This window comes from Anser anser (genome assembly GCF_964211835.1).
Source record: "Anser anser genome assembly, chromosome: 2".
NCBI classification, from domain to species: domain Eukaryota; kingdom Metazoa; phylum Chordata; class Aves; order Anseriformes; family Anatidae; genus Anser; species Anser anser.
The window spans coordinates 127,361,314-127,387,306 of NC_139721.1; the positions used below are offsets into that span (position 1 = coordinate 127,361,314).

At 37.5% G+C, this 25,993-nt stretch overlaps 1 protein-coding gene across 1 annotated transcript in view; it reads left to right on the top strand.

The window, feature by feature from the left end:
- Window positions 1–25,993, top strand: part of SKAP2 (src kinase associated phosphoprotein 2) — a 115,161-nt gene that overhangs the window by 44,311 nt on the left and 44,857 nt on the right. The window contains exons 5-6 of the mRNA XM_083824481.1: window positions 23,505–23,582; window positions 24,321–24,404. Coding sequence (XP_083680607.1) covers window positions 23,505–23,582; window positions 24,321–24,404 — 162 coding nt within the window. The remainder of the gene's footprint in view (window positions 1–23,504; window positions 23,583–24,320; window positions 24,405–25,993) is intronic.

The following is a 25,993-nucleotide window of genomic DNA, read 5'->3' on the forward strand; positions in this document are numbered from 1 at the left end:
GTTACCTACTTCAGAGTCTCCTGATTTATGAATAACAGCAAAATTTCTACACGTTCTGCTTCTTTCAGTCAGTTAAGTCAGTTGTTGAAAGGATACAGAGTTTGGCTGAGGGTACTGAAAGGAGGACCCTTTCAACTTTCAAAGAATTGGTGGTTAAGCTCTGCTTCCCTGATAGAACTCCACTCTTATTATTGTGGTTCAATATAGATAGTTAAGGCTATGGAGTCAGTGATTGCTTAAAGAGTGGGAATAATTAGAAGTTCCAGAAATGACATCCTTACAAGTCCATTAAGGTTGGAAAATAAACACTAAAAATGTCTAATGAGGAAAGCAATTCAGCAGTATGGTAATCCCATCATATGATTGAATCTGTAAAGCTGCGATGCTAAAGCCACATCTGGTTGCCCTGTGGTGTCTTCTTGAGAAGGAGGGGGGGGGGGGGATGAAGCATAGAACTGATCCAAGTCAGAGAATGAGGTAGGCTTAAGAAAAGTGTTCTGTCCTTGTCCAGTTTTAATGTCTGCTGATCCTAATGGAACTTGCTCACTTGCTGCTAGGATGGTACTGAAGTACCATAATATTAACTGACGATTATTGTCTAAATCTGTGATTACTTTAAATTCCTAATGTATCTGTCTTTGCCTTTGTCTGGTATAATGGTTCGTTCTACAGATATTCATTATCCCAGGTCCTCTTTGAACAGCATCATCGTATCACAGCATAACTGATACACATCAAGCTAGAAATTGAATTCTTGGCAAAACTGTATGGTGCAGTTGCATGAGATGTCCTCTATCAATATACTGGAGCTTGGGGTGTTGAGAACTGCTAGGAAGATCTTCAGGAATCTGCAGTTTGGGTCCACCTTTTGGCAAATTACAATATTAAACTCTCTCTGAATCTCCACAAGCACAAGTTTCATTGTGCTAAGTATGGCTGACAAGTCATCTGCATCTTTATATTAAACTGATTTGCCTTTTCAAAACTAAAGCTATCTATAATTCAGCCACTTCTCCATGAAAAGCTCCGCGCAGGTGTTTGGTGCGCTAAGGCACCAAAATAACTTATGTCTATTAGTTTGACCCTTCTCAATGTTAAAACAGAACTATTTTTGTTGTTTTCTTCAAAAAGCTTTCAATATGATGAATCTCCAATAAAACCAAATGCATCTTCTGATTATTTAAACTGTTCTTTTCAAAGATAAATCAGATTCCATGGTTAGCACTGTAATCATCTTGTCATGCTTAGTGTGATTATTCACCTTTTAAAAGTAATGGTGAAGTTTTTCAGGTTCTGCAGTCTGAACCTTCTTGAAATGAAAGAACAGTATACATATCAATTAAAATAGAGTGCGGGATGGGGCTTTACATTTATGGTCCCCAAACCTGTAGGAAATCACATATTGATCTCACACTTAATGCAAATGTACTCTAAAACTAAACAGGCCTTTCAAGGAAAATACTGGCAGTGTCCCTCATTTTGCTAGGCAAATAGTTGCCTGCTATCTTGCTAATAAACGTTTCAGGTTAAGGTAGCTGTGTGCATTTGAGAGCTGCAACTGTAGAAGTCTGCCCTATATTTCAATTTGAAGTGTATGTCTTAGTCTATACTGCTCTGAATTAAACGTCAACTATTTAGTAAAGAATTCTTGTTTTAAATTACTTTGAAATTAAAAACAAAAACAAAACACATGGATTTTGCTTGTCTTGGGAGAAAGTAGAATGAGGAAAGATTTTCACAATTTTTGTGCATCAAACTGGTATTTTCTTCTTGCATTTGTGGAATACATTGGCTATTATGAGTACATGCATTGTAAATGAACTGATTGCTTTTAAACTTTCTGCTTTGATTTGGACAGTGCTGAATAACAAGGATTTCTCTAAAATTGGATACCTCCTGTTTTTTTTGTTAACAGGGCATAGGCAACAGCTGTAGTTAATATCTTATGAAATACAGTACTAATAAATACAATTAACATTATTTTAATGGATATTTTTATGTTGCAGTGATCTGTGTAAGCTTTCGTAGTGAAGTACAGTTAGTGCATATGGTACTGCTACAATACTAATTACATTTATTACAATGGCTTTTGCTCTGTATTTCAGCCATGCTCTGTGCGGTGGACTGTTTCATAGAGGCATGCTGACAAAATACATGCTATGAATGCAGCAGATGATATTAGAATAAATAAATGTGGAAGTTGGTTATAGCTGTCTGAAGGCCTCTTAGTTATGAAATACTTTCATATCAGTATTGGTCCCAAGGGTTTTGAGGATAACTGTGGCAAGAGAATATATGTTCTAAGGAGAGTCTGCTCTGTACAGAGCTTTCCAAATATGTTGATGCAAGCTCTCTGTCACGTACATTGCTTCTTATTTTTACCGTTGTCATTTCTCTAGCTCTCAAAGGCTGCAAACAAAAATAGGGTCCTGTTGTGGTAGGTATTCTGCAAATAAAAAATGCAGGGGTGTACAATCTAGTATGGTGCCCAAGCTACTCATAGAGTAGTGCTTATATTATTAGTCTTGGAATGAGAAATAGTGGAGCACTATCTTTGCAGCTGTGCCCTGGGCTAAACAGCCATTCAGAGAAGTGGGGCCAATTAGCATGGGCAGGGTAGATGTACAGCTTTGGAGTTGCTGCTTTTGAGACCACAGTTTGTGTGTGTCCAGCATGGGTGCTAGTACAGGTGTATTTGAATTTTTCAGTCAGAATCACAGGAGGGCAGCTAGGAAGGATACTCCACCATACTCAGTATGTTATTGCCTTTACCTGCATAGCTGTGCTGTCCATGAAGCAGTTATCAAACCTGTTGCCAGATATTTACTTTAAGTAAATCCAGCCCTGGTTTGGGAGTAAGAGCAGGTAAAAGACTTCTGAGGTCTTTCTCATGCCTGTGGTTTTTTTTTTTTAATTTTATTATTTCTTCCCCTACCTTTCCCCAGCCGATTGGCATGGGGACCAATAATATACCAAAATACTTTGGGACCCAAAGCATTTCTCACAATTTAATGCCAGCAGACTGTACCTGTGTGATCCTAAGACTGGGGCCACAACACAGAAAAGGAGGTTAAAAATAGGAAGGTAATAGGATACTTTGTTGCATTTCTAATGAGATGTTCAAAGCTGATCAAAGGAATCATTGAAAGGAGAGGGTAAAGCCAACAAATGTCTTCGTGTTTACCTCATTCCCTGGAATGTCATAACCTATGGGAGTGGCAACTCCTGATTGATGAGCTCTCCACAAAACAGCTGACCTGTCTTGCAGCCCAGTCCCAGATGCCTGTGCAACCCCTTTGCCATAGCTCTCCTGGGCAGATGGTTTCGGCAGTCTATTTCTGTGAGTCTAGCTGGCAACAGGACTTCTGCCCAGTGAAGATAGGCATGCTCACCCAGTTAGGACTGTGGCAGGAGAAGGGGAATATGTAGGAATATATAAAGAGCACACTTGGCTAAGAATCTCCCTGATGTGGAGAAGTGCCAGGGAGTAAAGTGGGTGCACAACATGATCTCTGGGTAATGCAGGGAGGTCAGTTGTTCATAAATGAGGAGGCAATTAAATATAGTGGGATCTCAGGGAGGGGGACCAAAACTATGGAGAAAAGAGATGAAGCAGAAATGATGAGAGAAGGAAGCAGCCTGGAAAATGACAGTACTGGACACCAGAAGGGCTTTGCAGGATTAAGACTATAAGAGTTGGTGCAGAAGAAGAAATGTTTTCAGAGATGGTTAGAGGTACGAGAAAAGGGAATGACTGGAATGGGAAAGAGTGGTTTTGGACAACAAAATGGTCAAGTCGGGCTCTAACAAGAGTGTCCCAGGCTTGGTGACTTCGACTGTTTAAAAAAGAAATACCTTCTGGCTGGAAGGCTACATGTTAACTATTTGCATTTAAGATTGGAAGATACAGTTCCTCTGGGAAATTTTATTTATCAATAGATATTATGGCAAAAACTAGTTTCCTGAACCTCATACTTTTTGTCTCATATGCTTTCTTCCACCTCTGATAGGCAGAAATCTTTCTGGTTCTAACACATATCCCTGTTTCCCCTGCTAGTCTTGATCACAGAAGGATAGAATATTCCAAGTTGGAAGGGACCCACAAGGATCATCGTGTCCAACTCCTGGACCACCCGAAACTCAAACCATATGTCTGATAGCGTTGTCCAAATGTTTCTACACTCCAGCAGTCTTGGAGTCGTGGCTGCTTCCCTGGGGAGCCTGTTCCAGAGCCCACCACTCTCTGGGTGCAGAACCTTTCCCTCACACCCAGCCTGACCCTCCCCTGTCCCAGCCCCATGCCGTTCCCTCGTGTCCTGTCGCTGTCCCCAGAGAGCAGAGCTCAGCGCCTGCCCCTCCGCTCCCCTCGTGTGCGAGCTGCAGGCCGCCATGAGGCCTCCCCTCAGCCTGCTCTGCTCTGGGCTGAACAAACCCAGGGACCTCAGCCTTGGTTCTCGTATGTCTTGCTCTCCAGACCCTTCACCATCTTTGTAGCCCTTCTTTGGACACACTAATGGTTTAATGTTCTTATATTGTGTTTCTGAAAACTGCACCTTCTGAGTTATACCTTCTGCAGTTGGTGTATTTTGTGTTACAGTCCTGCCGAGCCCAGCTTCTAGGTTAGGTTAGGCCTTGAGGCCCGTTTCCCGTGCCCCTTGCCTGCTCTTACAACCTGCCCTTGCGGATTACTGCTGTTTCCACCTTGAATGTTAGGAGAGGATTAGGAAATGAAGAGAAACAGGCATTGGAAGCTGGACAGGCTAAGGGGAATCCCATGAGTTCTTGGCCGTTCTCATTTCTGCTCTGGCATTAGAAATTCTCTTGTGTGTCAAGACGGAGAAAAAAAAAGACTAAAAAAGACTGCCTCTTACGTATGGTTTCCTTGGTGTCTCTTTACAATGCTTCCATGTTTCATTCCCAGAGGAGGTGAAAATTTTGAAATAGTCCTCTAAGAAAGTTAACCACATAAACATTGCACTTTTTTTTTGGGTAAACTTAGGAGAACCCATGGCAGATGTGTGTGGGAGTACACTTATTTTCACATGCTTTTGCTTATTTTCTGCTGTCTGCTGTTCTAATACTGTCTGTTGGGGAAGGAAATCTGCTTTTTGTATTGTAGTTTTTAGTGCTTCAACAGTGTGGTGTTACTCTGTCTGTTGGGATACTCCATCATGAAAGCAGACCTTCAGATGTTGACAGGTCCGATACTCAGTTTACTCTGGCATATGCAACAAGTGTGACACAGTATCAAAAATGTCCTTAATTTATGAGCGGTTTAGAGCTGACTTCATGCAAATGTAGTAGCTATGAGACCGGGGGCTTAGGGCATCTGGCAGTTTAGCCTGCTACATGTGCAGAAGTCTATATATAGCTTTGCACCACAGGCGGTGACTGCAAAGATTTTAGTCCACTGCCCAAAGTAGCAGATGTCAACTGTACTAAAGAGCAGTATAAACATGAAGGTCAACGCCAGTAAAAAGCGTAACTTTTTTCAAAATACTTCTGTTGAGCATGCCTCTAAAAGAAATAATGTAGAAGATCTTGAATTAAGAAGTTTAGTCTTGTGTTGCTCACAGCCTCCTTCAATGACAAGCATGTTCTCTGTAGATGGCATTTGAGGACAGCAGATGAATTAATTTGGTTTTGATTTAGCTCTTTTTTTTTTTTTTAAGTATATCTTGATTTGTAGAACATGTCAGGTAGAGCATACAAACTAAAGCAGTACCTTATGTGTAACTATTTATGATGCTGAGTTATGCAGGTTAAAACCTGAGATAGATTTACATTTGTTTAAAAGGGCAGCAGCTGTGGTAGCCCTAAGCACGAGGCGGTTAGGTGAGATAGACATGTGACGCTCAACATTGTAGCAGAATATGTATTGCCAAAGGATATTCTTTATGAGACTATGAATTCAAGGTATGCGTATTATTACCAAAAAATTGGGGTTGTGGTGGCACTTTTAATGGTACGGGGATGCAGCTAATGATCAGTGTGGAGAACTAAGCAGTTTAGTCTGTGGCTTGTATATTTTTGGTTTGATAAATTGGTTCTTCTTGTCTGTGCACTTGCTGGTGAGAAGCGTGGTTTGTACTAAACTTAACTAGTGAATTCCGGTCATAGGCTTTGAAAGATTTTAGTGTTGCTTGTGGCTTAACCAATAAGCAGATGTGAAACATTTCTCCTTTTCTAGCATTTTTTCTTCCTATTCTATCACTGATGCAACTGCTCTCTCCAGTATTGAATAAACGGTCCCCTGTTAGAAAAACTGACATCTGGAAGACTCTTCACAGTACTTCACATAGCAATGTTCTGACTCAGCCATTAGTTGTCAGAGCTCAAATCGGGGTCATCTCAAGAAATCTGTAATGCTTTTTACTTCTAGCAAGAGCTGTCCTGAAAATCTGCTTAATGTTGTCATTCAAAATTTACATGGTTTCATTAGGCTTATTAAAGGCAATGAAAAATGCAGCAGTGTGTAACACTGATAAAGTCCTTTCACCTTGCTATTTCAAATCACGCTTATGGACGATGAGTTTAACTTCCCACTAGCCCTGGGCAGAGGTATTATCTCAATTTTATGGACAAGAAAACTGAGGTAGATTCAATGACTTGTCCAAGGTCATACATAAGACTGATAGTATTGGGGAAAAAACGTCCAGACTTGTCCTAATTACATGATAATTTTTTTGAATAAACTCACTGTCATAGAAAAGATGTATTTGTGTCTATGTCTTTGTCTTATGGGTTTTAAAAATTATTTTCAGTGTGAATTTTTGCACACAAAAAAACAACAGTATTTTCCTCAGATGCGTGATTCTCACAGCTGAGAATATTTAGAAGAATTCATATCTTTTTTTTTTCAGACTTCAGTTCACTGCTTCCTACAAAAACTTTGTTGTAGTCTACTTTGGCTCTGTTGTTCTCTGCCTTTGTGAGATAAAGCTGCCCTCATTATTTAGCATTCTTGCATTTGCATATGTACAAGAGGGAACAGCTGCTTTCTGCAGGGATTTTGTGTACTCATTCATATTCCCACAGTGGTGGCCTTGTTCTGAAGCACACTGCTACCCTGTGGAAAAGTAGAAGAATACATGGGCAATACAGAAATCTGTTATTAAACACTTAAAAGTATAGCAGTAAAGAAAAAAATGTAACCACAGAGTTGCATTTTTAAAATCTGAAGTGTCATGTAACGATGATGTATAAAAAGTCTCTTCCTCTAGAGCTGCTGGAATGTAATGGGAAAAAATCTGTTCAAAAGGAATTTTGCAATCCTCTTGAAGTTTAAAAGACAAAAACAAAAACCAAGCTAGTATTATTACTAAGAATGTTTTGTGATTTTGTCTTATTTTATTTTTTAAATAAAAATGGTGGTAGTGCTCATTTCTCATTTGAAGTTGATTTTGGCCTACATAACAAACAGCTGTTCCCATATCCGTGGGCAGAAAATTACATGCCTCCATGTTTCTATACAATTGAGATTTCCAAGTGTGATCAAGAAGATAGTTTAGTTCCTGAAGTTTTGTGAATAGCTGGCCAGTCACAAGAATATGGCCCTTCCTTTTTTTTTTTTTCCTCAACACTTTCACTGTATATTTTCTTAATGGCTCAACTCAGATTTTAAGATAAATTAAAAATATATGAAAAATTAAATGACAAAAAATAGATTCTCTCCACAAATTGAAAAACATAAAATCCCTTTTCTAGGTTAGAGATAAAAAGAAATAAAATTCTGGCCAGAAATATGAGAACACATTAAGGAATGTAATTTGTATGCTTTGAGTTTAGAGAAGAACTTTGCTTTTCAGTTCTTTGGAAAAGAACAAACGCTTTCACTTTGTCTTTAAAATGTGACTTTTGAGGAAGAACTTTGAGTCCAGGTGTATGCAATTTTCTCCCGGAGCATTAAGATAGGTACATACATGAGGTTGTAAAAACCCGTGCAGTTGAAATGGAATGCGCTAAATGTGATGGTCACAAGTGGACCAACCATTTAAAATAACAGTACATTACAAATATGATTCTGAAGCACTTTCTTCCTTGCTGGATTTTTTCCTTCAATTTTGCCACCTTCTACTGTTGGAGTTCTTGTTTTAATAGTAGTAGATAGTATTAAAATATTTTCAAGAGGGAGGAAGGAACTTACAGAATTATAAATATTCTGCTTATGGATATCTGGAGAAAAAAAAAAAAGGAAGGTCATAGTCTGACCTACAGACCTTGGCAGTGTCCTTTAAACAATCATTAATCATATGTAGTGCATCAAATCATCATGTGCAAGATAACATTAGTGACCTCTCCAACTGAGAATAACAAATGACTTAATTTTCCTTTCTATACATGACAGTAGTGTTGACAACCTCTATGTATATTTTTTTTTGCCCTGTACCTAATCAAGTGATCATTCTCATCACCAAATTTTCCTTTGACTGTATTTTTTCACTCCTATTTCTGCATGATAGGAACCTTTGCAGAGAGCATGTAACGGGGTAGTCATCATATATGCATGTTTATTTCTGTTGGGATATCTGAAAGCGAAGTAGTTTCAGAATCTTTTATGCTGAGGAAGTGACAAACTGAACAAGGGAAATAGGGTTATGTTGACTACCTAGCTTTATAAATTTTAAATAATCTGTGCTTCAAAAAGTTGGCAAAAGCACAGCATGTAACAGTATTACCAGGGAAAACCACATATTGCTCATAATGTTTTTGGGAATGTCTTTATTCATACATGTGATCGTAAATAATCCACACATCTTCTATATTACTCGTATAAAAGTTGCTTAAAAGTCCTGAAAGAAGCATTGCTAGTTGTAACTGGAACTGTGATGTGCTCAGAAATGTGTCTTTATATGCAGTTAGAGAGTTAGAGTAAATATTTTAGAGCTATACTGAAGACTTAATTGCCTGTCAGCTGCTGAAGAGGTCTTGTTAAACCAATTATAACCCTATGATGTCTCAGTGTCTATTCTGTGTTGGCCAACTCTGCAGCTACGGGGTAGTAAAGTCCACAGGATCAGTGTGCGTTAAAGGGTTAAAAGGCACCTTAGGCAATATTTCGTGACTGTTGCTGCCTTCACAGAAACGGCCTCAGGATTTCAGCATTCTGGGCTGTCAGTCCTACCACTGCACCACCACCTGCAGTCTGATAGCTCCAGCTGTTTTTCTCCCAGTTTTGGAGCCTGGCCTTAAGCAGGAGCAGTGCTAGCAGCTGCATGGCTAAGCCCTGCAGAGACTTGCAAGTCATGGGCTGTCCTAATACTCGTTCAGCCCTTCGCCACAAATTTGGAGGTAAAAATAATGTGCCATCTTGTTGGCACCATAGGGTGCTGCAAATCAGAAGTCTGGCCTCGCTTTTTTTTTTCTTTTTTTTTTCTTCCCTCTCTACTGGTGGTGCCAACTGATAGCCTGGCTCCCTATGCATTTTCCTGGCCGAATTTCATTGAATGGCAGTGGGACAGAGTTCATGGAAGTGCAAGATACTTAAAGATTTTGTTGCAGCTGCAGACTTTCTTGGTGGCTTTTATTTATTTGTTTGTTCTTTTTGGCACTCTTACATCATTTAGAGACTAGATTAGCAGTCTCTGCTGTTAGTTGCTGAAACGGAATGGTTCATAGGAGAATGCTTAAGAATAGAGAAAAAGGATATCAGAAAACATACATTTCAAGAAACACTCTAAAATACCATGCAACTTTTTTGGGAAATCATAGTGGATGAATAAACTCCAGGTTTTTGCCACGTAGCTGGGCCACTGGGAGCTATCAGGACAACCCTCGGAGTGGTGGTTTCACTGTCCATACACCAGTCAGTCAGGACTAACTGCTCTTAGGCTTTTTTAACCAAGTAATACTGTCAACAACGTAAAGTGCAACCTTCTTATTTGATCTTAGAGGCTATGCCCAAGATACTCATCATGAGAGCATCAGTTGCAATAGGTGTCTTCGTTGTGTTTGCTCTTTTCATTGTTCGTTTGAGGTATTGCAGATTAAAACTGATTAGACATTCTTTCCATAATCCAACTATACATTGAAGCTACACTTGAACTGTACCATTATTGTTCTGTTGAAGTCCCGCATGCATTTTTTGTCAAAAATATTTTATGCAACAGCTTCCAGATCTACGCGGTGAGATTCAATTTATGAACATCTGAATAAGAGAAGAAGGATTGATAAATGTGAGCCACTATGCAATTTATAATCCCTCATATCTACAAAATGCCTTTTTTCCTAATAAGCATCCTAGCATGCTTTTTAACCGCTAAGATTCAGGTTTCATCTTTTTTGATGGCTTGCCTTAAGGAAAAAATCTAGAATTTTAGTTCAAAAAATTATTTTGACTCTGAATTTGAGTTTGACTGGCTAAAACTCCCATAGAACTTGCCGGGAGGAAGTTTCATGCACTGCATTGTGCTGTGCTGTGTGCCCTGCACCTCTTCTACCTCTCAACCTGAAAAGGATAGCGAGGATGTGACCAGACATGAAGTTCACTACTTGCCCCTGCATTTGTGTCACCACACCCAGCTTCAAGTGGTTAGTCAAGCCACTAATTTTTAGAAGGCTAAGCCCTTCTTAAGGTGGAACTGGGTGTCAGAAGACTGGTGTCTTTCTTGAAATGTGGTGACCTGTTTTGTGCTCATCTCTTGCATCCTTCAAATGATATTTTTCAACAGTGACACTCGTGTTTAATAAACAGATGATAAACTTTAGATTGCTCTGTGTAGTAGCATGTGTCTTTGGTCCTGTTTTTAGGTTTTTAAGATTGACAAGATCTCAACAGCAAACAAACAGAACAAATCTGTGTGCTGAGTCCACCTACTTAACAAGATCCTGTCATTACAGAATCTAAATCCCTCTGCTGGGCTTCAGCCTTCAAGGTTGAAGTTAATTGTTGACCCTTAAAGCTAGTGCTCCAATGGTATTTTTTTTCCCCATGGATCTATTTTGAATTATAAATCAAGCACACAAACGTTTTTATGTATGCTGTGACTATACCTGGTGACTTCGGTCAGAGTTCCTTACTCTGCCAGTTGTGTTTAAGTACATTCCTGAATCTAAATTGCATTTCTAGAGCCAGATGGATAAATTAGGTTCTGTAGCCCAGTAATTAATGTATAAGCCAACCCAGCATGTTTCAGTTTCTGGTCTCAGCACCAGTTTCTCTGATTTCTCTCTTACTACTTGCTTGTTTTTTGCCCTTGGTGAGGGACAGGAAACCACATACCAAAACAGCAACAACAAAAACTATCAAAAAAACCACCCTAAATACATTAACATACAAAAGCCCTGTCCCCTTCCCAAAACAACCTCCCCCTCAAACCTGGCTGAGTTTAGCATAGCATTCTTGGAGGGATAAAAGTCTCAAAACGGAGGAAAATCTCGAAGGGCCACACCAATCTCTGTTGTAAAATTCATCTCAAAGCTACAGAGGTGTACGTAGATGTAACTAGATGTTTTTGTCTCTGTTCTAATTAAGCATCACTGTTTTGTTCCTCTCGTACTATAGACTATGTGGTGACCTTTGTGCTTTTTTTGTGATCTTAATTTGGTTCTAGTGCTTCAGCTCGTTTCTTCAAATAAAGGATGCTAATTTATTTGTATTTGCACAGATGGCCGTGTCATTTTTTCACTTAATATGCTCCAACACTTTCTTTGCTATTTTTTGTGTTCCTATAGAAATTTCTTTCTCTAAAAATTCTTTGTGTGACTGCATTATAATAATGTTTAACTTGATGAAATCAAAAATTCAGAAGGGTACCTTTTGGGACTAGAAAATATGACAGTAGATGCTGCCTCCAAGAAATAATTAAATGGAAATGTGGGAGGGGGTGTTGCTGAGACTATTTGTAAACTTTTGATTTCTAAATGTTGCCTTCAGGCTTGGTAAGAAAAGCTCAGTGTTTGTAAAGATTATCCTGACAGCAATATGCTGGGTCAGTTGTCAAGACATGTTTAGCATGGGGGGATGTATTAATCTGCTATGGCTACCACTGTAAGTGGTTGGAATAAATAGAGGGCTCAAGCAGATGAAGAGGGATTAACTGTGTAAATTGAGCAAACTCTTCAATCACTAAACCAGTGATTTTACAAAGGATTAGTCTGCTTTTACAAATATTGATTACTGATTTGTTACTTGGAATGAAGATGATATAACTCGTGCAGTTGCTATGTAGTACGCTATGTGAAGTGTACATCATTCATATTAATGGGATTGTCATAGACATTATAGAAACTGACAGATTTATTATAGTAGTGCCGTTAGCATTGTCATAGCTAAAGTTGTGTCAGCGTTTCCATTAGAAGTCTCATTTCCATTTTTTCGTGTTCATAGATCAACTTTAAAATTTGCTCAGTTGAAATTTTGGCAATACCTGTTTATAGCTTTGACACAATTATTATTTTTGTGCGCTCTTAAAGAGAACTGAATCAACAATTTTTAAATTAGAAGAAAATACTCTGTGTGACTTTTAAAAAACGATTACAGGTTTACGTTCCTTGTTTTTAGTGCAGCTTTTGAGTGACACTGTATTTTCATTAGTTTTATTAAGCCAGGTTTGTAAAGGAGTGTGTGTGTTAACTAGTTGATATGGGGAGGGAGGAATTTTTATATACATGAGCTCTTTTGCCTGTCTAAAGGCTTGTCTGGCTTTTTTTTGGTGTTAGTTTTCTGATAAAGATTATTACTTTTCCTACAAATCTTGTCCCATGTATATCCACAGATCATAATGCTACCACTAAATACTGTCCCACAGACCAAGCAACAGTGCTCATTTAGAAGGCTCAGTTGATTCATACATCTTCAGTGTTACAACTGGCATGAGTTTCAACAGTGGTATGCTCATCAGCTGGCTTGTCCTTCTAATTCTTAATTTAGGTTTATGTGCAACGGTGGGATTAAGAGAAACGCAGGTGTGATATGTGAATCAAGGGACACAGAGTGAGAGATGAAGGAGTTTGAAAAAATCCCTGATACCTATGCAATTATTTCCTCATTGTAAAAGTCCGTAAGTTTTTGGTTTTTTTTAATGCTTGTTTCTCTTAATGTGTCTTCTTTCCAGTCTTATATAGACAGGACACAAAAGAATCCAATCACAGCTATTCCCTCAGTTCTCTTTTCCCAAATTGTGATCCCTGTTGCAGAATATGGTGGTAATTCTGGTTTGTGAACTTGCAATACCTTAACTCTTTCAGTTTTCCTATTGTAGAAGCTGAAGATGCAGAAATTGTATGTTTTAACCATAGGAAAAGACCAGCTGGCATTAAGCAAGTCAATCAGAGTGACTCTCTTTTGCTTTTAGATTTCAATTCCACAGATGGTATCCAAAGAAGATTTTATTTTGGTTACTGTGTTTAGAGATTCAGATGCATTCAAGAGAAATTTTCCAAATAAAAATGAATATAGTTTTTGTTAATTGCAAATAAAGATATTCCAAATATTCCTGCTTGGTACTAAAACCTGTAATAGCTGCATAGAGTCACCTTGGAAAGATGGTAATCGTGTGGAAAAGTCCATTGTCTAGCTTGGTATTGCTCAGATCATTTAAAATTGAAATGGGTGTTTCAGGTGACTAGACATAATAAAATGGGGCTTTCAGGTGAATTGGTGCAGTTGGTCTGATTTGTTCTTTGCTGTTCAGTGAACAACTTCTGCCAGAGCTTCTCTTGTTGCCTGCATCTTCAAGTGTGTGGATTTCTTCTGAAAACTTCAAATGGAGTGAAAGCATTAGCACAGTTATTCATTTTAAAGTTGGAGTTGGTATTGGAAGATGGTTCTTCCCATTGTCCTCAGTACTGCAAGGTGAATGACCACTGCAATTAACACCTGGAGAGCTTTCAGGAAACCTGAGTATTCTGTTAGCTTCTTGCAGTGTTTCATGTGTTCTTTTAAGTTTCGTCACATGCAACTAGAACAAAATGGAGAATTTTGTTATCTTTCTGATAGCAAACTCCTTATGAGAGGAGGTTTGAAAATACCTGTATGCTTCTTCAACAATAAAAGCTTTGAATCTTTATTACCTCTTTCAGAGTACTTACAAATAAAGACACTGTGCTGGTCACTCCTGTTTTTATTTTTTTTACTGTTACCTTTTTTTTTTAACCTTCTTATAGTCTTGCTCTGCAGATTTTTTTAAAGTGCAACGTCATTATTGCAGTAGACTGTAAGTCTCCATAATGCATTATATTTAACGTATATTTTGTGTGCAGCAGTGGAAAAACTTGAAGGCTCACGTGAGATTTTTTTCTCTTTTGTTTCCCTTTTTATTTTAAAAAGGCTTGTCTTTACTTGCAGACTGCACTGGAAAGTCATACCTCCATCTTAATCCATGTTAGCTTTTAGTGTGATAGTTCACTGATCATAGATTTTTACTTAAATTATCAGTAGTAGAAGAAATGTATCAAAATGAGGTAATGAGGCAGAACATTCAAGCCATTTTGTGTTTGCGGGAATACATAAAATGTGGAAAATGAAAATTATAGCTTTCTTAGACCTCTCTTCATTGAAATCTGCAAATGCCACTTTTAAAGATTTGGTTCTGGTTTTAGCTGACTGTAGGAATTCTAATCTCTTCCTTCATGCAGATGAAAGATTTCCAGCACCAACCAGTAATGTTAAAAATTTTTTTGATCATGGATATGAGCTGTTGGAGCATTTAAAATGCTCGAAGTGTGTAGGCATGTTTCCTTTCAGAAGCTTAGCAGGCCAAGACTTTGGCCAGCAGTCAGAACAGTTGGAACTTTGCAGCCTACAGGACTAAGCCAAGAGGGCTGCCACTTGGCATGAATGACTTTCATATATAAAACATCATACAATTTATGTTGGGGTTTTTCATTGGTGTTTTATGGTAGTCTGAGAATTTCCTTCTTTCTCTGGATTTCTTCGGTATTGCTTACTGTACACACAGCATGTTACCTTTCTGATGAGAGCGGTAGTTAAAACGTTCCCCTGCCCAAATATCTCTATCACAGATTGAAATTCACATTGGATGATTTTCACTTTCAGTTAAACAGCTAGATTTGGCATTTCTCCAACTGTATTTTTTTTTTAGTGGCCTTAAACTAGTTTCCAGAACTACAAAGTGAACAATTTAGGAAAGGAGTTATAGGGAACAGATCTTCCTTAGGAGAGGATACAGTGCAACAAAATATTGGGAAAAGATGAATTAAGAGGAAGAAAAATCCTATGCTGTTTGTTTGATACATGATTTGTGAAGAATCCCACTTGGATGGTATTACCAAAATCTGGATAACAGTCACAGAATGAATCTGGATAACAGTCACAAAATTCACTTAAGCTCTCATAGATCTGTCAGAATGTTGTTGAGTAATAAATGTGCGGGTTACTAGGATGCTGAAACTAAAAGAACGTGTACTACATATTTTAAAATACCATTTGAGAGTTCATTGTTTCCCTTTTCAAGTGGCATTTGGCAGCTTTTCTGCCAAAATGTATTTAACTCAACATGAAAAATATTTAATAGTTGTCATCGTTTACTGGCAGTTTAGGCTCATTTGCTGAACAAAATCTGCCAGTCACCCAAAGAGGAAACTTTAGACCCTTCAAAACTACTAATTAAAAGAGTTAGGACAAGATCAGGAAATTAATAGAAATCTTCTTGTTCCAATTCCTGTAACTTTTTGTTAAGCATTGTGATACGTGCTTATTTCCAAGGGATTCTTATACTTACCAGGTTTTTATTTTAAAATAGTTGTAAACGGTGGTGTAGTGTAGTATTTACCTTTTCCAGATGTTTTAGATGTTAAGCTGAAAATTGGTTTTTTTCACCTGGTCATATTAAATGCTAGCTTTTAACTTGCTGTTTGATATACCTATAGGACTTTCTTCCTGTTAGTCATCTGGGAATACAGGAATCATGATGTGGTTAAAGATGCTATCCATATGCATTTTGACATCATGCTGGTCATACTCCAGCTGTAGACTCTTTATTCCTGACCTTTTAATTTTCTATGATTAGCTAACAGCACCTTCTGCAGCTCAACTATTGTGTAGATATTCTGAATCCTTAGTTAGGGTTTCTAATCAAAATTGGATGTGTGTGCTTGTCTGTGAGATGATGCTGGGAAATTTCAGCTTGCCTACATCATTTCATGAGAATTTCCAGTACCCCTAATTGAACCATGATGTTGGTTTTTTTTTTTTTTTTTTTTTTGGGTCTTGCTTCTATCTGCGGTGCAGAGGCATTGCTTTTATCTGCGTGTTTTCCTGCAGATTTTATTTCTGAAAACCAAGTAGGAAGCTGAGCTTCTTGTTACATAGGCATAATTTGTATTTTCAACTTCTACAACAGACACGCTTTTCTGTTAGCAGTAGTGTGGACCTCTGGATGATGGAAACCTTTCTGTCTCTTTCCAGAATGATTGATTAATCTGTAATGATCCTTGGAGGGATGTAAGCAAAACTTCTAAGTTTCTATGCCTTGTATTACAGTGGCGTGAGCAGTAGACCTTGTACAAGAGACCTTTTCTTTACTGCTGTATCTTCCTTCTGTTGTCTTGCCTGAGAATCTTTGAGAAACAGCAGAAGCGGGAAGGCTGCTCCTGTGAAGCATCCAGTGGTTGGTTTTGTAACCCTGGGGGATAATGGCAGCCCACAGTAGAAAACATTGCTTCTTCTTTTTCTTTGCTTTTTAAAGTTAGCAATTATCCATGTGAAAGTCAAATCTGGATCAAGGGGCAAAAAACATTATCTCCTTTGTATATTAACATGCTATGCAAAATGTGACAGTGGGTGTTTTAGAACCAATTTGAAAGCCAACCAAAGAATGCATAAGTCCAAGACAATATTGGTTTATGAAGACCTTGCAAATTCAAAGTTAAGTTTAGGCAAGCAGTGTGTGATCCAGGATAATTCTATTAAGCTGTGGATCCTGGTGAATGGAGACTGAGTGGCTGACTCCAGTAATTTATTTAAAAAAGAAGCCTTTGTCAAATGAAATATGTTACAACTATTAAAGAAACTTTGCACAGAAAACAGATGAGAAATGAGAAGCCATAGATGTAAGATTTTGTTAATTTAAAATATCTAAATACACAGTTATTTAATTAGGGGGTAAATGAAAATGACTAAAAGAGATTTCAAGCATGCTAAGCGCTTAAAAGAGCTCAGTATTTCTGTAAAGAATATGTCACAGTGGTTTTTAGGCTGCCTGGCTCACTGCCTTCTCCTGAACTTACAGGAAGGAAGGGAGGAGAAATCCTCATACCTCTCTCCTTACGAGGGAGGAGTAAAGAAGAAATAGTCAGCATTTAGGCCTTTGAGGGTGTAGTGTTAGTGTTTGTAGCCCAAACTTCAGATCCCAAATTAGAAGGAATTAAATAACTAGAAACAGATGCTGCTTTAACTATTCTTTAATAAAATACACTGCTGGCTCTTCTTAGAGCAGTATATTAAGTAGGAGTATTTTGAGGGAATAATTATAAATTATTAGAGAACACAACGGTGAATGCTAGGCATGGCTCCGGAGCAAAACTTCACAGACTAGACAGTCTTTGGAACATTTTGAAGGCCAAAATGTGAACTTTTCTTGAATGAATGTTTCAAAACCCAAACGTTACATTTATTGCGCTAAATTAATGATGTTTTCTTTAAGATTTATCTTTTGATTCTTGCATATTAGACTAATTCATAGCTATTAGGCTACTACATTTGCAAAGTACTAAAGTAGCCTTCATGAAGGTGTTGAAGACAGTTAATGAAGCTAGGGAGATTTTACGTGATCTTCCAACTGATGGCTTTTCCTTAATCAGAAGACTCTGGGAAATTTGATTTTTTTTTTTTTTCAGTTAAGTGTACATTAATCTTCACTTAAAAAAAAAATAGAGAGAAGGCATGATTATAAAAGTAAAACACCTCTTTAGCCTAACTTAGTGGTTGCACAACAGATGTGACCCCACTGTATTGCTGTGTACAGATTCAAAGATAATTGAATCCCTCTGCAGTAGCTATTAAAAATGGGTAAACGCTATATTTCCAGATCAAAATGAAATGGAGATGTATGAAGAATTTTGGGAGATGTCTGTGAGAAGGGGGGTGGAAGGAAAAGAAAGAGGAGTAAAATATGTTTTGTTGCTAGAAACAGTACTCCTTCTTTGCTCACACTTTAACAAAAACACTTTCAGATTTTGTCTGTTTGCCTGAGAGATAAAGCCCTGAGTTTGAGAGAAGAAAATCTTATTTTCTGCATTTTAACAGATTTTCCACCCTGGTTTCTAGCTGATGTCAAGGTTTTAATTAGCAATAATTCAACTAGGAATAGATTTCAGTTTCTCCTTTGTTTTCTCCTATAAATGGGTCTTCAGCACAGTGAAAAGGTAGCTGGAAAAATAATTTTCAAGAATAGTGATTTTATATCTATTTTTTAAGTTAAAGGAAGATAAAGTCATTGTTTTTGTTCTCACTACACTCAACTTAATGTATTTTGTCTTGACAGTTTCCTTTTCCAAGGACTGAAGAATGGTGAATGATTCTTATTTAAGCAAGAAAGCTTTGCCTTTATAATGCTTAGACCTATGGGCCTGTAGTAGGAAAGCAAGCTGTAATCAGTTTAGCTGTTGCTGAATTACACTTACCTCCACTTTGCCTGTTTAACTTCCCATAAGTATGCTAAGCACCTCTTTAGAATACATTGACCTCTAATTATTTCTTGCTTTATGTATCCCTTAGCCCACATTGAAGAAATTAAAAAAAAAAATCCTATTGGTGTACAGTGTAGAATAATACAACCTGCTTTTGGTTTGCTTTGTTCTGTATGAAGAATTAAATTTTTACACAGTTGCGTTCACCAAAACTCAAAATGCCATGTGTAATGATTGAATTTCATACTTTATCATGTAAAGTGACACTGATTAAACTGTTTTTAAGTAATGGGGAGCAAAATTGCGTTATTCAGGCTTTTGACCGTGAGATTACCAAGTTGCAAAAATTCTAGCTATGCCATAAACTTTAGTCTGAGGCCTTTCTGAAGTCAAAAGATGCACTGGATTTGTGGGACTTGTGCACAGGGACCTGTGCATTAATACACCTACCTTGGTAACATTCACTCACTTCTGAAGGCAGAGCATGGCTGGTAAACAAGCTGGCTTTATGCTTGAGTGAGAGCATTTCACTTTCTTTTCAGTGGAGGAATTTTCAGCCTGGCAGCAATAGCATTATAATAACTGCCAGCTGCTCACTTGGCACAAGAGTGCCTAGAACCAAGAGGAAGAACCTGGTGCATTTATGTATAATTTATTTTTCTCCAAGACTTGAAGGTTTAGGCCTCATAAATATTTTGATCTGGTCTTTGTATGCATCAGTCTGGGAATATGCAAGTGGAGCCTAGTCTGCAGATTTTGGTTTGGAGTACATTGCAGTAATTCCCACCAGAATAAGATGAGAAATTATTTTGGGAGATTCATCTGTGAGTGGGTGGTCAAAAAAGAAGGAAAACCTTTAACAGTAAGCAGATGGACCTCCCTCATTTTATACTATATATTGGGGATGCGAGATAATCATCTCCCCAAATATTGGACAGCATAGACATGATTTTCACATCAAAAGAATAAAGTTCAAGACATTATTTATGAAGCAGAAACTCAAGAATGGAAGGGAGACATTTTTGTATTCTCGGCTCTGTACTTGCCCACCACTGTCAAGACTGCAGAAACGACATCTTCAGGGGTTCACAGGAGCAACATTTGTACCTCCATCTGTAAACTCACACAGCTGCGAGCAACAAACCACTTCTTGACTCACAGTGCCACTTTCATCTGGTATTTACAACTGGTTTGAAAACCTACAGTCTACCAGAGGAGAAAATAGGAAAGGCTATGGGTTTTGCTAATGTCTTTATTTCTAAATTCTTGAGACGTATCTGGGAACAGACCATGCAGGGGTAAAAAAGGTAGCAAGTCCTGGTGGTCTCTGTTAGGCTGATTCTGGGAGAGAAATTTTACTCTGATCTGTGCAAAAAAAACTGAGGCACCCAAGAAAATTAACACCAGTAGGAGCTATTTGGCATTCCTAAGGTGCAAGCTCCTTGCATCTCTGTTTCATTTCTTATGGGGGACAATCTCCAGTGAATTAGAGGAAACTGAGATCCAGACCATTTCACTTGCATCTGTGAGGGAAGGGAAAAATTTTTCCTTGCTCTGAAGAAGTCCTGGAGCATGCATGAGAGTATAGTATGGGACTGGCATTTGAGAATTCAGAGCTCTAAACTCTAAAGGAATATGTGATTTAAAAAATACTCATTCTTTCTTGGCAGTCTCCGTGTGTTAAGTAGATTTTCTGGAGAAGGAGCTGTCTTATTCAAACTTCCATACAGTAGTCATTTAATGAGTCTCTGATCTCAGCTGCTGGTGTAATGTAAACAAATGCTGCTTTACTATAACAAAGCGCTGCTTTAGTTTTTTTTTTTGATTTGTGCCAAGCCTGTTCTATTTCAAACGAATGGGGAAGCAACGTTTTGACTGAAAGCAACAGCTAAAAAGCAACCTGCTATACAAATCCCAAACTTTTAGTTGGGAGTTCCCACATATAGGGCTTGCAGTTCCCTCTACCCTCTTGTCCATGTCTCAAACAGGATTTAAAGCAATGAAAGAAATGGAAGAAAGGTAGAGCGGCCTTCTGCACTGGCTCTGGGCAGTCACTGGAAGGAAGATGTCATTCTCTTTTCTTTCTTTCCCTCCTTGTTTGTGTTGCAGTACAGGGGTAAGATTTGTGCCTTCCTCCTGCTGCATGTGCACAACACCTGTAGTTAATGAGAATCTGAGAGGAGGTGGTTCTTTCTTTCTCCTTTATCCTTTTGATGCTACTTGTTCTTCCTCCCCTTTCCTCTAGATGTGCAGGACAATGAAAGAGAGAATTTAGTCAGATTTATGCTCTTTCTTTCATGTACAGCTGTATATGTCTTGGAATATTACAGTTTGGTCCCTCTCTCCTGCCCTTCCACTAAAGTTTCATCGTGTTTCGTGGTTCCCAGGCTTCTCAGACAGCAGTAGGATAATAAGCCTGTGATCTATTTCTGCTTGGGCTACTTACAGGTTTTGGCCAACAGTGAGGCTGACCAGCTGCATTTTGTTTCATGGAGCTGCTGTCGTAGCTTTGAGTAACAGGAAAAGAAACTGGGTTCTCCTCAGGCTGAAGGTGGGAGGAAGACTTCATTCTGCAGTGTCACAAAACCAGTGGAAGATGGCATTTTTATCATGCAGGTTCTTTTTCTCACAAGCTGTCAGTGCCCTGTGTAAAATAAATGTAGTTTCAGAAACTGCCATCATCAAATTTATCCCAGCTGGTCTCGGCAGAAGCAGCAAAACTGGAGGTTGTGTGGGATATTAACTACAGCTCTCTGAAATGGTTACTTCAGGTAGGGTCGTACCTATAGGCAGAATAACTTGAAGGAGTCCCCTTAGTATTTTTGGGGCTTTATGACCCATTTCATTTGCCTGTTCATTGAAACGATCACTTGCCAAGCTTTCTCTTCAAGAACCAAAGTGATACAAAAAACTGTGTGTAACATTAGATGCAATTAGTTGTTGAGATTCTTAAATTCAAAAATATAAGTGGAGTCATTTTGTTTGTTTATTTTAGGTTTTATCCCCTACACATCTGTGGGGATGCACTGTTTTAAAATCAGCCCTACTTGGTGAGGTAAAGCTGGAAGTGTTGCACACTGATGCCTCCCAATGACCAACTTAAAGTAGCACACTATGTCTATTTGTACAAACTCTTCCCCTCCCCCACTCATAATATCATCATTAGATCATCTGTTTAAGTAACTATTAAACTTACTACATACCAGCCAGCAAGTGTCTTTGTGTCAAATTCTCATTTAAAGTTGTGCAGTGGTTGCATACGTATCAAGAGAGGGGGAACAGCTGCATCACCCTAACGTGTCTGTACATGGAGCCAGTAGCTCTTGGATTTTTAACACAGTGGTAAGAATTCCAAGAAAGTTGAAATGATATCTGGTGTACTGCTAAGCTGGAAAAGAAAAATCAGTGGAAATGTCAATTCATATAAAATTCTATCTACTATCTTACAGTATCCAACACAAACTTCAATGTTTTGTTGTCTGAAGAGCAAGTTGTGTTGTTTCAGGAGTATTTTTGTGCTTTTAAAAATAATATTCTCTGTATCCTCCAGCCTTTTTTCTTGTATTTTTCTCACACAACTGTATTTAAATAGGGCAACGATAAACCAACTCATTTTTGAATGCCAATTAAAAAAAATAAATCTGTTTTAAGGGACAACCTAAAAACCCAGGAAGTAGATAGCGCCTTCCAGAGACAGTGTTTTTAGTTCAAGGTCAGACAATTGATCTTTAACCCACCACACACAGTTTAAAGTGGTTGTTTAGCACAGGGGTTGTCTGCTGATATCAGTGCTTTTTTGTATGTTTTTATTGTTAGAACTTAATGAGATTACATATATTTTGATGAAGAATTGCTGCCGTGTAAGCTTGCCACCTACCTACAGTGACTCTTATGAATATTTGATGACAATAAGTAGTACGAACTTCACTGTGATGCTCACACACACAAAAAAAAAGCAGCATAGGAATAGCTTTTGTTCCAATTTTTTGCTTGCAGTAAACAGTGCGACATTCTGTACATGTTATTAGACATATCTAAAATGTTTCTGAAAACTAGCAGTTTTGTTTGAATCATTTTATTCACTTAGCAAGGGAAGGATGTAGGGTAGAAGTGCAAATTTTAATGCCTGCGTTTCTATTTTAATTTGAGTTGGGGTCGACTGGTCAGTCTTATGCTTCTAGCTATGAATTAATAGTTGAGAAATAGGAAAGAAAACAGTGGTTTGTACTCATCGTTTTGCAGATGCAGCAATGCTCTACAAAATCTAAAAATAATATCTGTCAAACAACAATTGTGTAGACTTCTGTGGAATGTCTTTGGTCCATGCAGTCTCACCTTATAAATCCTATTTGTCTAAACAGTGCTTTGCTATCATATTGCAAATTAGGCAGTGTCTGTCAATAGCAGGTGTTACATTTTATCATCCCTTCATCTAGTTTTTTTTTTTGTTTGTTTGCAGTACATTATACGTTCTTCACGTTGTATGTTTTTTCAAGATATTTTTGTGTGAAGCTATTATTGAAAACCAGATTCCCGATATAATTGCATGAATTGTGATACTTGTTTTTTGTTTGCACATTTGAAAAATCACCGATTTTATTACCAGGTGACTTTGCCAACCCTGTTCAAAACACAAGTTAACTAAGTTGCCATAATTTGTTTAATTTATATACTTTTCTTCTGAGATTTGTAGGGGCAGCTGCATAGCTATATTTTTCTTGGTGATGACAGCAGCAACAGCTCTAGCATTCATAGTTGTTTGAGGGTTTTTGTATTTAAAATAATCTGGTGTAGTAGTTACTATAATTATTTTCTCCTGTAGCTCCTGCATATTAAGAGTATAAGAATTCATTAATGATACTATATCATTTTTCTTGAAAAGCTGGAATTTACAGAACTTATTTTTCTTTCAGGGAATCTGTTTCCTCCTATTGCATGTCAAGATCTTCAGTTTGTTCTGAAGGCTGGATATTTGGAAAAACGCAGAAAAGGTAAGTTTAACTATCTTTGTGAAAATGATTTAGTTTGTGTTTTATATCTGGGACGTCTGTGTGTCAGTATTTGAAGTTGTACACACAACTTTATACAGGATTGATAAATAAAACTGAATAGAAATTGAAACGTTGAATCATTATTATGCAAAAGAAAGAACAACACATAATTGCTTCTATACTGATAAAAGAAAATCCCATTTCTTTGACTAAAAAAATCATGCTGTGAAAGTCCAGCATCAGCCATAATTCAGAGACTTTTAGGTATTTTTGAAGAAAACATGAGGAACGTATGTAAAAGTACCATATGTTGACTTCATGTTTCAGTGAGCATCAAGATTTATTTTCCTTCAAGAGGGCAAATATTGATCTCAGCTTTGGTTCAGTCAATATTTACCTTGATTCAATAAATCTTATATTGTCACCTTAATACCCACTTAATGCTGCAATAACTGTAGGAAATATTTAGGAAGTTGTTCATAATTTCCTTATATTTAATGTTTCACCTGACTTCTCTCTTTATATGATTTCAAATTCCCATTTACTTCCTTGCCACCAGCTTTTATTTCTGGTTTCCCTTCTCAGTGCCATACATTTGTCTTCTTCATATCCAGATTTTGCTTCCTTTACTTAGCATTATTCCTATCTCCTCCCTCTTCCCTCACCCTCGAAAAGAAGTAACACATTTGTGTTCAATAATGCTATACAGTGATGTAACACAAATTATATTATTTGCAGACCACAGTTTTCTTGGCTTTGAATGGCAAAAGCGGTGGTGTGTCATCAGTAAGACGGTCTTCTACTATTATGGAAGTGACAAAGGTAATTATAACAATAATGATAAACCATTAAAGTGATCTTTTAACAAAGAGAAGAAATATGAAAATAAGAGGAAAAATGAAAACTCCAGTGGAGTTGGAAACTGAGAAACTAAGGATAAATGAACTTGAAAACGTGAATGGTTGTAAAAAAGTGCTTTGAATTTTATAAATATATAGAATATTAAATCTCTTAGAATCTGTAAATGATGTGCCCATTTTCTAAAGCAGGAAAACTGAAGAAAAAAGTTTACATTACTTGTAAAGCTACCCCATGTGCCAATAACAGCTAGCTATTAGGTTTGATAGTACTCTAATACTTAATTAATGTACTGGATAGCAAATGCTCTTTCTGTCCAAATGGGATTTTCATTTGAAAATACCCTACGGCAATTACACCTTCTGCGTTGTTTAAAGATGGTTGAATCCAGGAAAATGTTAGTCTAAAAACCACACAGTGGAGTTTCATGTTTCTTTCTAAATTACGTTCTGGAAAAGTTAGAAATGAAGTAAGATATTTAACTAGAAGCCAGTCATGGAGACTAAAGCTAGTTTCTGAATGTGATTTCTGATTGTCAGTTTTGAAAGAATCTGGCATAAGCGTTGGGATATCACTTTGAATATTCAAAATTGTCAGTCAAATAAAGCTTTCTTTAAATTGTGTGCCAAGTGTATTTCGTATGTACAAAAGGTGTAAGGCAAATTATACAGAATTGTATCTGTAATTATTAAAAGTGCAACTCTCTTTTTTTTCTTAAAGAAAAAACAGAACTTATTTCTGCGCAAACTTTCAATTTAAACATTTTTCTTCTGCTTGTGTTTGTGTGACTCTACATGAGATTAGTGCAGATAGTCTTTTCATATGGTTTTAATTTAATTTGGTTCAGTTTGTTTCACTACTCAATATGCTGACTCAGTTAAACTCATTCTCTCTTTAAAAAAAGAAAATTAAGGTAAGGATATAATTGTATCTTATGTACTTTGGACTTGTAAGTTTGATTTTCATCTTGCTGCAGTTTCCTCTCAAATTCTGCTTCCAGAATTTTGTTACTATATTTGCTGTATGTCCCCTTTTCTACTTTACTCTTTCTGTGGGATTTACAGATTGGTCAAGCTTCAAAAGCCTAAACAATCCTTCTTAACAAAATGAAAGTGAAAAAAAAAAAAGAGGACCTGTGGTCTAATACTGTTTTGTGTTTAGTAGTTTGTTACTTTCTCTGGAAAATTAGCTTGTGCTGTTTGTTTATATATAGTTGCATGTTATATACAACTCCAAAAACATATATATATATATTTTGACATTATATTGCTAGTTTTTAAGGATTGTTTCGGGTTTTCAAAGCTTTGGCTTTTCATCTGGTAGTTTTTGGTTTTTGGATTAAGGTGGGAAGACTGCCTATCTCCTTTCTTCCATTTTTCTTTTGTAGCAATTTGGCTATCAAGGCTGCATTGTAATTTCTAATACCTGTGCTGAAAATCAAGGTACCTGGAAGCATGTTCCCTAGCATGGGGTTTGGGGTTGGTTGAAAAATCAAGAATTGATTGGGATACACTGGGATAGCTTTCCTTTACTGGTTTTCAGGCATGCTTTGG